At 39.4% G+C, this 13,000-nt stretch overlaps 1 protein-coding gene and 1 pseudogene across 2 annotated transcripts; both read right to left on the reverse strand.

The window, feature by feature from the left end:
- Positions 1-1,086: 1,086 nt before the first annotated feature.
- On the reverse strand, positions 1,087-12,253 carry LOC131233055 (ERAD-associated E3 ubiquitin-protein ligase HRD1B-like). 2 transcript variants are annotated; one of them, XM_058229628.1, is made up of 8 exons: positions 12,130-12,253; positions 9,140-9,683; positions 6,480-6,656; positions 4,651-4,800; positions 4,340-4,548; positions 3,989-4,142; positions 2,948-3,137; positions 1,087-1,965 (listed from the first exon to the last, which is right to left on the reverse strand). In XM_058229628.1, the coding sequence occupies exons 2-8, from the start codon at positions 9,670-9,672 to the stop codon at positions 1,780-1,782; spliced, it is 1,599 nt and encodes a 532-aa protein (XP_058085611.1). In that variant the 5' UTR covers positions 9,673-9,683; positions 12,130-12,253; the 3' UTR covers positions 1,087-1,779. The 2 variants fall into 2 exon arrangements, with proteins under 2 accessions (XP_058085611.1, XP_058085612.1); XM_058229629.1 differs by lacking the exons at positions 1,087-1,965; positions 2,948-3,137 and adding an exon at positions 3,566-3,715.
- LOC131234222 (small nucleolar RNA U3) lies at positions 6,909-7,100 on the reverse strand (annotated as a pseudogene).
- Positions 12,254-13,000: the final 747 nt, after the last annotated feature.

Here is a 13,000-nt window from a genome sequence, read left to right on the forward strand (position 1 = left end):
AGATCGAATCCTTTCGCCATCTTCAGGTTAGACATACAATTTGAGATTAATTTCGTCATGTTCGTCCAAAATCCTTCAATGGCCTTTTGATTAAGGATATTATAAAGGACGCCATCTACTAAATATATTTGAACTAAGGTTTTCGTTCTTTCATCAAATTCTTTCCACTATTCATTACTCATAAACACAGGATGCTTCGCTACACCAAGGAGTGCATGTTGCAGCCCTTGTTAAACTAGAAAATCTCTCATCTTCACATTTCATAGTTTAAAATTGTTTTTCTCGGTGAACTGCTATGTTTGATACTACACGTTAGATCCCTTACTCATCATGTCTCAAATCTAAACTCGAATCACAATGAATAGCCACTTGTCGGGAATCCGCGGAAGCAAACCCCGAATTCAAATCAAACAATTGAAAAATAAACGCAACAAAGCATACGCAAAGGAAGCATGAATTTTACGCAGAAAACCCCTCATAGGAAGAAACTACGGCACAAAGCAATAACAAACACTATGAAAACTAAAAGCACAAGAGATGGATAAAGTTATAATTTAGAAAACCCTCATTTTCCCCTATCTAAACCTTATAAACGTTTTATTCCGATTGTTTTACCATAATCCCGCAATTACGCCCATATATATAGCATAACACCCGGAATAGGAAATTAATCATGCAATTATGTAAAATTGCGCGCGTCGTCGATCCAAGCATCGATCAAGCAATCCTCGACCGATCAAGCTTCACATGTTCGATCGCTTGAACATGCTCAAAAGTGTTCGAAGAGTTTACAAGTATTTTCAAATATCAATGATCGCCCGAACCTCCATGTCAATCGACCAAACCTATCCAAAACTGTTCAGAGACCAATTTGTATAATATCGAGGCTCACTCGATTAATCGACCAAGCTAGTCAATCAATTGAGACACCTATTTCATATACCAATTGAAGACATCAGATAACATGTTCAACCAATCTGATTCTGGGACTTAGCTACTGTAGGTCCCACAGTTTAGTCAATCTAATTTGAGCTAATGTATGCCACATGTACAATTTCTAAGTAGATACATATCAAGACCGGTGCCAGAAAATCAAATCACTCTTATGGAGAAAATCCCACATCCACCAAAATTCTGAAAATGACCAATCTGAAATGAGGAGGTAGAAGGACAACTAAATGCATGGATTATCATCAACATGCATACTATTTTCTTCTTCTTCTTTTTTACAACACGGTGTCCCCGCCCGATTTCTGAGGTGGGACTATCCCCTACGGATGCACGCAATCACTTGCCCCATTACATCAACATGCATGCATTACAATAAAAATCAAAATGGATTGCATTGATACCTTCAAGGGTACCTGTTTGGGTGTTATAGGGGCGGAAACCCCTCCAAAACATCCAGTGACTCTCTACCACATTCAAATCTGGAGTGGCATATGTGCAGTTGTATATTCAGTGGAAACTAACCAAAACACCATATCCTCAACAAGGGTGGGTTTTAGTTTCCAAACGGGTGCTGATTGCTTGGTTTTGTTCCACCTTCTCCCAGTGGGAAGCCACCCTCGTGTAGCAGCTTCCTTCCATCAAGAATTTCAATGGGGAGCTGCTACATGACATGGCAATGGTGACCTGTCACACAAGAGTCCCACTGTCGGAAGGTGGTAAAGGTAGACCAGCATATCAATACCCTACTGGAAACCAAACAAACCCTAAATCTAAAACATTTGAAGTATACCCTACCTATTTCTCAATCTCCTAATCTTGTTACATTTCTTAGTTTGTGTTAGCTTCTTCAATCTCCCCGTGACGACCACAGTCAGAAACAGATGCAGAAGCAGCACCAGCTGCTGCAGTCTTTCCCTTGCCATCTGGCATGGCAGGGGACACCACCCCAGCGACAGCAACCTTCGATTCCTCCACCGTCTGTTGCTGCAGAAGTTGCAGCTGGCTTTGGTGAAACTGGAAAGAGAGAGAATAGTTTTGTTTGTAAAGCAGAGTTGAATTAAAAGCGGCAAAAATGTAAATGGTCATTGCAAATCAAGAAAAATCGCCAAGACAGCACCGTTCACATTAGTAAGTGCACACTCCATTACAACTGGCAGGGACTTTGGAATCAGGTCAAGCTCTAGCTTACCTTAATCAAAATCAACATAAATCAGGTACAGATTTTGACATGGAGATGCCAAAGATGGATGGTCGAAGTGAGATGCTACTTGCTGTCATGCATCTGCAGACACCTTGCACATGCCAACAAAGGTACAGTGTACTAGAACCATGCCATTCATCATGCAGGCCCTTCATTAGTGTTCCCTTGCCAAAAATCTGGCCAGTCTGCTCATCTGGTGCACTACACGTGGACCAATTACTCTTTTTTACCATCCCCAAGTGGACCACCCTGACCTTTGGGCTTGGGCACGTTAATGGCAGGCTCCAACTGATGAATGGCCCAGATCCCATGTGTCCCACATTGGCATGGCGCATTAAGGAAACACTGTAAGGAGTTCGGACACTCCAGCTATAACATGAAAGAAACTGTTTGAGTTCAGCAACTACAGATGCAGCTGAAAGTATCATTCATTAAGGAACCCATGCAAGAGGTGATGAGAGGATCTGGGTACTGCAATTTTGTGGCTGTCAAAGTAGAAAGATACTGGCCTCAGCTAGAGAGTCGACTTGGTTAATAGAGGGAAGACCAGGATCATGTCTTCCAGTATGGTGATGAAAGAACAATGGTGTGATGATGAAAGATATATATATATATATATATATATATATATATATATATATATATATATATATATATATATATAGTATCACTTCCGTACAGGTAGGTACTTTGGCTTGGTAGAAGCATCTGGGGAATCATATATGAAAAACATAACAAGGCAAGCATCAAAAGGCTGTGATTTAATCATGATGGTCGACAGAGATTCACTTTTACCTCAATCTGGTGCCAGAGAAATCTTTCCTGAGCTTGCAATTGAGAACCCAACATGTTTAAAATCTTTGGATCACTTTTATCTCCATGTTCTTGCAATTGTCCAGAAGTAGTTGTTTCAATGGTTGGATCTGTGTTCTCTCCATGGAAGGCCAACATACCAGTCTGAGGTAGCAAAGCATATGCTGGGGTCCTGCATGGGTGGGTAGAGAGAAAATATAACCATTTAGCTGTGGAAAATTTTCCCACAAAAGCAATTGAGAAAACAAGAAGCACAAACATCACATGGCAGAAGAAAAAAAAGGTGTCTGCAATGGGTAGCCATCACTTGGGTCCCATTTGGATGCACCCTCAAAAGGGGCATTTGAAACCTAAATGAGGTTTTGAGCCAAACCCCAGTTCATGTTGTGCCTTTGAATGCACTTTACTAAACCCCATTGATCCCCCACTCATCGAAATAGGCGCTAAAAATCCTGCTCAAAGCCAATCGGATTGGTTTTCGGTGAGTCGACCAACAAAGTTGCAGGAGAACCCCTTTTGTGGAATAAAAAAACATCCAAGCAGGCACTCAAAGTCAGAGCCTCTGACATCCCAAATAAATCAAGCTATAGCTGCCCAAAATGCCAAGATGAAAATACTGCAGAATTTCTTTATTGAGTATAAGATGCAACGAAAATGGAAAAATATGACACATCTTCCATGTCGATACCCTGTCCTCTCCCAGAAGCTATTGGAAATATTGAATCTCTACACTTTCGACAGATAGCAACACTGCAAGATTCCCTGCAATACGACTATACAAAGATTGCAGCAAAACCATCACAGGATTCCCAACTTGATGCCAAGCAAGCATCAAATCACGAGAAATGACTCTCCATCTCAGTCATGTCGCTACCCATGCCACAACTACTAGCAATCAAGCTGTCTACATCCTAAAAACTTCTTCTTTCTTGCGATAGGATATCTCGACTCTCAAGAGAACTCACAGGAAGAATGCTATCAACTTGGTAATATTCTCATATGTACAAGACAGAAGCCACGTACCATAAAAATGTATTTGCAGGCGGATAAATAAATGACTTCTCATATACTGAAGCAGCAGCGGCGGCAGCTTGCAGCCGGGCTTGGTGCTGGCTCATATCATTATCCACGGCATTACCTTCAGAACTCTGCGCAGATGTTCCAGTAACACCTGATCCTACTCACAGCAAAATCATTAGAGAAAACATGTCAAGGTGTAATCTTCTCGATTTACCACAGCAATAATTGTTCAAAGAAGCATCCTCAAATTTCAGCTACAACAAGACCACAGCAGTCAAGAACAACATAGTGCATGGCAAAGCCAAGAAACATGAAAGGGCCATCAGAATCTGTTCAAGCATTCAGAAGCTTTACCGTGAGGACGAATCTCAGGTTGCACTCCGTGTTGCCCACCAGTGGGAGCTAGCCCATTTTCAGGGGGAACAACTAAAGCTCTGCAAGTTGGGCACGTATGTTGCCGCTCCAACCATGACCGCAGACAATGCACATGGAAAAGGTGTCCGCAAAGCAGCTTTTTTGCTTTGATCATCTCCTCACGACAAATAATGCATGTTGCATCACCTCTGCATTTGCAACAAATTCACTTTATGAGATTTAATATAGGAGGGAAACCAAAAAGAAAGAAGCAAATCAAAGGAGACATGTAGCACAGGTAGATAACTCACGCGTCGAGTTCTTCAGATGTTGCATCTGGGAAACGCTCATTCATATTTGAGGTGATTTTCCGATACCGAATATAATCAGCAACACGAACTTTAAAGTTACGGAATGTCTCATAGATCTCTCGAATTAAGTTCAGTGGCAGACCATAGTACCTGAAAAGAAAAGCCAAAAGTCAAAAGTCAATTGATACATACACGTGGGTAGGAAAAACACTATCATTATCATTATTATTATTACTATTATTATCATTACTACTACTATCATCATCATCATCATCATCATCATTACAGCAGCAGGAGCAAAATAAGACACCATTGTTCTCATTTAGGAAAAGATTTTTAACTCAAACCTTCTTTGCTGAAGTCAAAGGGTGGAGCGAGGTTGATCAATTGATTTCAGCAGAAATCGTTAGTTGTTTTGATAATATAAAGCACGATAGTCTGATGGATAGCAGTAATCAATATATTAAAGATGACTAGTTCGCTCAGGTAATTCGTGCTTCTTGTAAAATAAGGAATTACCATATATCAAGAAGGTTTCATAAGAAAAGTATCAAAATATCTTCTAGCTTCCAGATAAACTAATTACACTCTCATCCATAATTGTACTCCCTAACTATTGAACAGGGGCATTGTAGTCCAAGGAATGTTAGAACAAACTGAACATTCTTGAACATTGTGAAGAGAAATAAGTGATATAAGGCGATTTTGGGGTGTGTGTGTGTTCTTTAACATTTTCAATAATATGGTGGAGCACTATATGTATTTATTTGATTTCGTCTTAATAAGGATGAGAGGGGTGGGTGTCTAACCCTAGCTCTATTTTTCTCTCTTGCTTTCTTCAACCTCTCTATCTTTGTCTCCACTTTTCCTCTTTTTTACCATGTAATTCTCCTGCATTCTACATGATATCAGAGCGGAATTAGATCCCCTTTTTCCTTTCCTCCCTCCCTTTCCTCTCTTTTATTCCCTCTCTCTTTCCTTGTTCCTTTCTTTTCCTCCTTAACCTTGGACACTCTAACTGAACTAATAGGGCAAGTTAGCCTATCAGAAGTACCAATTAGGACCAGCCAGTCCATCAGAAGGGCTAACCTTCTCACCACTGACGTCTGCTAGCCCATCTAGGGCCAGCTAACCTTTCAAGTGAGTGAATCTGCTTCCCAGCAAGGTTTCTTGAAGGGTTTCTTCCATCTCTTAATAAATTTTCTTCTCTCTCAAAAAAATTACAATCAAAGCACAAATACATATCGTGCTCAACCATGCTACTGAACTATAAAAATGCACGCAGGCACGAACCAAAATCTCCTTATTTCACTTAAGTGTTTATAATAGTAACAACATATTTGGACTTTGGAGCATTGGATTACATGCTCACAGCATATCATCATGGGCTGAAGTGCACCGTATACTATGTTGAACCAAAGCAGATGGACAAGCATACAGCCTGATATTTGTTGTTTACAGCTAAGACAGTGAGAACCCAAAAGGAGACAGAGAGAAAGAAAAAGGTGAACTATATATAAAGTGATCACGTAAAGATGAGATGAACGAAAAATAGATTTATTATAAAAGGACATTCGTGCTTTTTATCAAAAGCATATGTTTCCATTTTAGCTACCATTAATAACTACCCCATTCAGAATGACCTTCCACAATTTGATAGATTTAAAAAGAAATTGGCCACTTGCCTATCCATACATCCCTGTTTTGGCAGTTATAAATATGCATCATTTATCCACCAAAGGACATGGGTACGACGTAAAAGTCACATCTACTGGTCTACCTAACTCCACACAAATGAAGAAAAGAAGTTGAATGGATGGATAACTTACACGAAGATCAATAGGAAGAAACAAAGATACATAGATAAGTGAAGCAGATCGCGAACAAGTTCCAAGTAAAAGGTGTACACTGCCTTTCTCTCCCACTGCCCTTCCATCAGCATATCACAGACATAGAAAACATATTTTGCAAATGTTGACAACGTTGTTGTTGCTAGTATCATGTACCTGAAAAACCAAACTCGTAAATATCATTACAACAGCAAACACGAGCCTTGAAATGTAATGCAATTTAGAAGAAATCATCCCTTTTCTAACAGAATTACTAAATCAAATTAAGATACTAAGAATTATATAAATGAGAAATGCTCCAATGCTCTCGGATCACTATAATTTATAGTGCTCCTAGTTACGTTGGTCTACTTGGACAGTCTAATCCAATCCAATTCATCCACACATTTTTTTCCCTTTTTTTAGGAAAGTCTGTCAGACAACCACACAACCAACCCAGAACAGTCCTCTACTGCCTTGATCTTCAAGAGATCGCAGCTGTTAATCACGCTCTGATCATACGGTCCTCATTCATCCACCAAACTTGGTTGCCTATCTATTTAGGATTTGAGGATACAACAGTACGAGCATATAGAACAGATCCTATTCAAGTAAGGTCGTCATCGATCCATATTGTCCATTAGTTCCAACCCATGTCTCATGGGCTGCCATGCAAACATTGCACCGATCCAACAAATACTAACCATTGATCAATGGCCTTTAATATGGAAGGTCAAGGTTTTTTACACAAATAAGTCCCATCAACAAACTGATCCATATATTTGTCAGGGGACCTTAGGACCCATCATGGATTGCTTATAATTCTGAAGAATCATTTTTGTTAGGTGAGCATAGCCATTCCATCCATAGCTTGGAGAAAGGATGGCCACAGAAAATAGGGCCACATCAAGGATATAGATAACTTGATCAGTGAAATTTTTCCGTAGTAATCCATGAAATGCATTCTGGACTAAATAGACAGTTCAGATTGATCGATTGAACTGTTCAAATGACTGATTCTACTGAGAGCACTATTGGTTATAGTGCACTGAGAACACTAGAGTATTTCTCTTCTTCTTCTTTTTCTTTTTTTGAAGATTACTAGAGCATTTCTCTATATAAATAAAATAAAACCACACATGAAGCATCTGTTTTACATCCTAATCACCTGTGGATTATGATTTATTTATTTTCGTTATAAATCACAGCTGAGGCCAGGGAACTAATAGCCAAATATGCTTGCTGATGTGGAACTTAATCAGGAAGGTAAGACATATGATGGTTGTGCAGCAGCATCCAACCTTCAATCTACTCCCGCTGTCTTAAAAAGTGGGATAGAGACCTTGGGAGCAGAATCAAGATGTGAAGCAAATAAATTGAGACTGAAGTGATGCTTGTGGTGCGTGTGAAAGGAGGAGAGGCTAAAGTTCTTGCGATCTTGTTCATGTATCCATTTATTTCCGTTTACATGAGAGCAATAAAAGGCCGATGCACACAGATCACAATAATTATGATTTCCCGGATATTGTAGATCAGTTCAATGGGCACATGGTTTTGAAAATCAGTAATGATGCAGCCATAACAGCCACATCCTAACTTTATCGGGCACCTCGTTAAGTGATGCAGGGACGCGCAGGGGCACTCGTTTAAACTTTTCTCTAGTTTTTTCACTTGTTTCTTAAAAACTCATTTTGTACTAGATCTAGGCTTATTTTGGAGATCAAAACACAAATTTAAGTGATATTCAATGAATTGAAACAGAATGTACCCTTTCGGGGCAAAATAGAAGGGGAAAACTATCATTTTTCCTTCTTTCTGTTATATTTTAATATAATGGGCCCTAATATATAAAAACACACAACGCGTTTTCACCTTGTGCCTATTTGGCTGACTTTCAGCAGATCCAGCTGACAGATACATTTTCTTCCAATTTCTTGATAAATTTTCAAAATTGTTTTAGGAAAGAAAAATACTGGCCAGTATGGGCCTGGAACGTCCGCTACGATCCAATACACCCCGTATTGTATCTTTTTGTGCCCAGTCGATATGCTGATCGAGACTGTTATTTAAAAACTTGAACAGGCAGTTTACGTAATTCTTGTGCAGGGTTGGTTGGGCTTGGAATTGCCAAGCTCCATATTGGTTGATTAAATATATATGTTCTTGATGATTATACCTCGTCCAAAGATTTAGATAATTCATATTTCATCCTAGGATAGACTGGTTATTTGGCTATCATGGACTTTTAATAGTAGGCCATTGGATGTGGGATGGTTTGCCTACACTCAGATTATTCTTACTCCTTAGGGGTCTTTTATCACCTCATGTCTTCCAAGCGTAAGTTTCCATTGCTGGAGTTTGTACCAGGTTACATAGTTCAATCCCAATATATAACCCATGCAATTCATATAACATGCATCCAAAGCCTACAGTAGTGAATAGAAGTGCTGGGGAAGAAGAAATGATGACAGATTGTAATTTCATAGACAGGCTTAATTTTTTTTTAACAGCATAAACAGGCTTACTAAATGTCATAAACAACCACAGTCCAACAGTAAAATGGATGTTCAAATTTATTTCCAGAACAAGTGGTGATAACAGTAGTCCACTACACTACAAGAAATTGGTATTTTAAATGTAGAAAAGCAAAAGAAGCTTACTCGAAGGCAAAGAAGAGTGCAACAGATGGCCGCCACGTCTGTATCAGATACTTAAAAGAACCATAGAAGATGAGACAATCCAGGGCAAGAAGGAACACAATAAATGAAACAATCCGAACATGGGACAATGTTGGAACTGAAGGAGTCGTCTCAATGTACTCAACCCTCTTCTGAACCATCCAGTGCCAGGCCTTAATCAACAGAAGGGCTGTGACCATCGCAAGAAATGTGACTGAAAAATCTTGTCTGAATATTGTGAGCGTGAAGATAATTTCCATAACCTCCCGCCATGACTGTTCATTCAACCTCTCAACTTCGACTTCTCGGAGAGACCCAAGAAACAAGAATTTGGTTAACTGCCAAAGAGCGCACATGATGACCAAACACATGTTCATAAGCACCACCAAACTAATCTTGGAGGCTGATAGATAGACTGTGGCTGGGTAGAACTGGCCCCGACTGCTGAATGCATGGTAAATAATGGTGATTGCACCCACCAAGCTAAACCCCGCGTATGTTCGGAACTTCATCATTGCCTTCAAAGCTGTGGAAACACATACTCAAGTTGAATAACATGACAATGCCAAAATCACATCTGAATACAAGCAAAATCTATTACCAACTAAATCTTTTGCAAGACATAAGTTTGTAAAACAAATAGAAGAAATAGAGTATATTCAACTCAAATTGAAATACATTGTGAAATCATTCACTAGTAAATGAAAGAGAGCAACATGAATAAATAAAATAAAATAAAACCCACAAGAAAGGATCAATCAGATGGCAAGGTAAAAGGTAAAATCTCCATTTCTGTAAAAAGAGCACAACTTCAATGCACCCAGGAAGCAGAGAGAGTTGGTGCACGCATTGACACATTAACTCCCACCATTTAACGGCACTTAGTGGGAATCTATAAACACTTCTTCTTTTTAACAATTTAAAATTTGAATTTCGAGAAGTCCATTTTGAAATTTTCGTGTTTAGTTCCCAGCCACAATTATTGGATGTTTGGAGATATTGTAGAAGGCACACCAACTCTCGGTTTGCCCTGAGAGCACAAAATCTTTTCACATGTGAAAAAGACACTCCCCTTCTAACCTAAGCAGAAGTGAACCCAATTTTAAAATTGGGTATTCCTCTTTCTTTTCCGTTTTCTATTTTAACAACCAAATTGCAGATTCATTCATAAACAAAGCCTTAAATTAGGGTAAGACTTCTGTGTTGGTTTTGCTCTGTTTAAAAGACAGTGCTGATTCATTCTCCTCACATGTGACACTGATGTAAAGCTGTCCAAACAATCCAAATATTGGGTCCCATTGTGGAATCATACATCTAAAACCACATTGATCAAGCAAACTTAACCATCCAATCAATAACTATCAAATGGATGGTTAAAAGTAAAATAGTGAGCAGTCCAAATTTATAGGTAAAAATCAGATGGCCGATATCATCTTCTCAGTGCAATTTTCAATTATGCTTCATCCACAGTTGGGTCAGCGATTGACAGTCTGGATCGCCATGTAACTATGCCATTTGTATGTTTGAAGAGTCACCGCCACTTCCCTGGCCCCCTTAAAATTATATTAGGAGACATTTGCACATCTGCCCAAATCCTAATTTGAGTGGGTCACCAACTTTTTCATACTAGATTTGAAAACAGATGAAAGGAAAAAAGAACTGTTTGGCAAGCACATGTTTCCCAATTTGGAATTTAAAAAAATATGTATATAAAGAGGAAAAAAATTACACACCAAATCACAAGCAATGGTGCTTTTGGTTCTAAAACCGAACCGTGCCACTCGTGATTTGGGTCAGAACTGCACCTGTTCCACCGATTGTTTCTAATTACAAAGAGAATAAACTTTGATCCTGTGGCAGAGCGTGGTGGATGATAAGCAGGCACTTCCAAATTACCTAAAATTTACATATATGGCATACGAGTAATTTAAAGGAACTCATCCAAATTATTGGAACCTCATGAACCAAAAGTTACGATTATTCGATAATCTGGCCATCGGATTAGTGGACATTTATTAAGCGGTTAAAAATGAGAAATACCCAATGATCTCATTTCAACAAACAAGTGTCCACGAATTAGAGGTTAGGATTGTTAAACCAGTCCGATTTTTGGAAGGAAACCTAGAATTCCACAATTTAGTCGGTTTAAATTGATTTAACACATACCATGTGGACCATTTCTAAGTGCCTGCATATCAAGTGGCATATGCAGCCAGAGTATCAAATATCTCCCCAATTACAAAATCCTTGACGCAGTCCCTCCACATCCCACATGAGCCTGCTCCACACATGTACACAAGAAAGGGCCCAGTTTCCTTTTCCTAGCTTGTTTCATATTTTTATGTTAGGAATATATCTCTACGCTAGGAAGTAACTACTATTAGATTTTTCATATTTAAGGGATTTTCTTATTTTCGAGATCTTAGCTGGCAAGTAATTTTATTTTTAGTTCCTCACATTATGTTAGAGATTTTCTCAACGAGGAAACCTTGTAAACACTCATTATAAATAAGGCATAGGCCATTTGGAATAAGACAGGGTTGAATGATATTTTCTCTGACCAAAATTCTATTGTTTCTCTACGGTAGTGTGTTAAGGGAGGGAATTGGTGATCTCTAGTATAAGACTAGAGGACTGTTAAGCTTGTTGAACTTCATTACATCTTTTCTCTTGTGTGATTAGAACTTTCAATCTGGTATGCTCAACTTCATTGTAATTAGTTTCTTCCTTGATCTAGTTGCATTTATCCGATACAGAATCAAAATACGATAAATCGAATTTCGTATTATATATACATGATTGGAATATACGATGAGAGAGAGATGAAATGGATGGGAATATACGATGGAAAATCGTGCGATTTTTTGGAAGCAACGAGAAGAGACGGATTAGATGCCATAGAAATCGAAAGGTTCGAAACGGTTTCAAGAGGAATTTCAGATTATCATGAAAGGACGTAGTGATTTTCGTACCTGTCGAGGGTTCCACGCTTCCTCAGAGAGAGAGAGAGAGAGAGAGAGAGAGAGATTTGCCTTCAAAACATCGCCCGGTTCGTCTTTGGGGAGTCGGCGAATAAGGACATATTCCACAGCTACATGTGCTGCGCGTGGGAGCTCCGGGTCACTAGCCAAACCGCGTACCTAGTTGGTGACCCCGACACCAGCCACCTAGCTGGTGTCAAAGCTCCGTGGGGCCCACCATAATGTATGTGTTTTATCCACGGTCCATTCATTTTTCGAGCTTATTTTAGGGCATGAGACAAAAAAATGGGCAGATCCAAAGGTCAAGTGGACCACACCACATGAAACAGTGGGGATTGAACGATTACCAATTGAAAACTTCTTGAGGCCACATAAGTTTTAGATCAAGGTGATATTTTTGTTTTACATTCATCCAAGGGTATGTGACCTAATGAACAGGTTGGATAGAAAATAAACATTAAAGTGGGCCCTAGAAAGTTTTTAATGATAGGATTTCAATCGCCACTTTTTCCTATGATGCGGTCTACTTTAGATTTAGATCTATCTCTTTTTTGGGCTTATGCCCTAAAATGACATGAGAAAATGGATGGACGGCATGGATGAAACATATGCATCACGGTGGGCCATAGAGTTTGGCATCAGCTAGCTGGCGTTGGGGTCACCAACCAAACTGCGTCCGAGTGGGCCATGACCTGAAGGTCCAGGGAAAGCGTCTCTGTTTCCACTGGAGAGAGATGAGCATTTACGTCTCTGTTTCCTTTCACGGAAGAGAAAGAAAAACAGAGAGAGAGAGAGAGAGGATAACGGCGTTTCTGTCGCCGTTTGGAGGAGAGATCTGGCCCCACATCTTACAGCCAATAGC

This window comes from Magnolia sinica, chromosome 18 (genome assembly GCF_029962835.1).
Source record: "Magnolia sinica isolate HGM2019 chromosome 18, MsV1, whole genome shotgun sequence".
Lineage (NCBI taxonomy): Eukaryota > Viridiplantae > Streptophyta > Magnoliopsida > Magnoliales > Magnoliaceae > Magnolia > Magnolia sinica.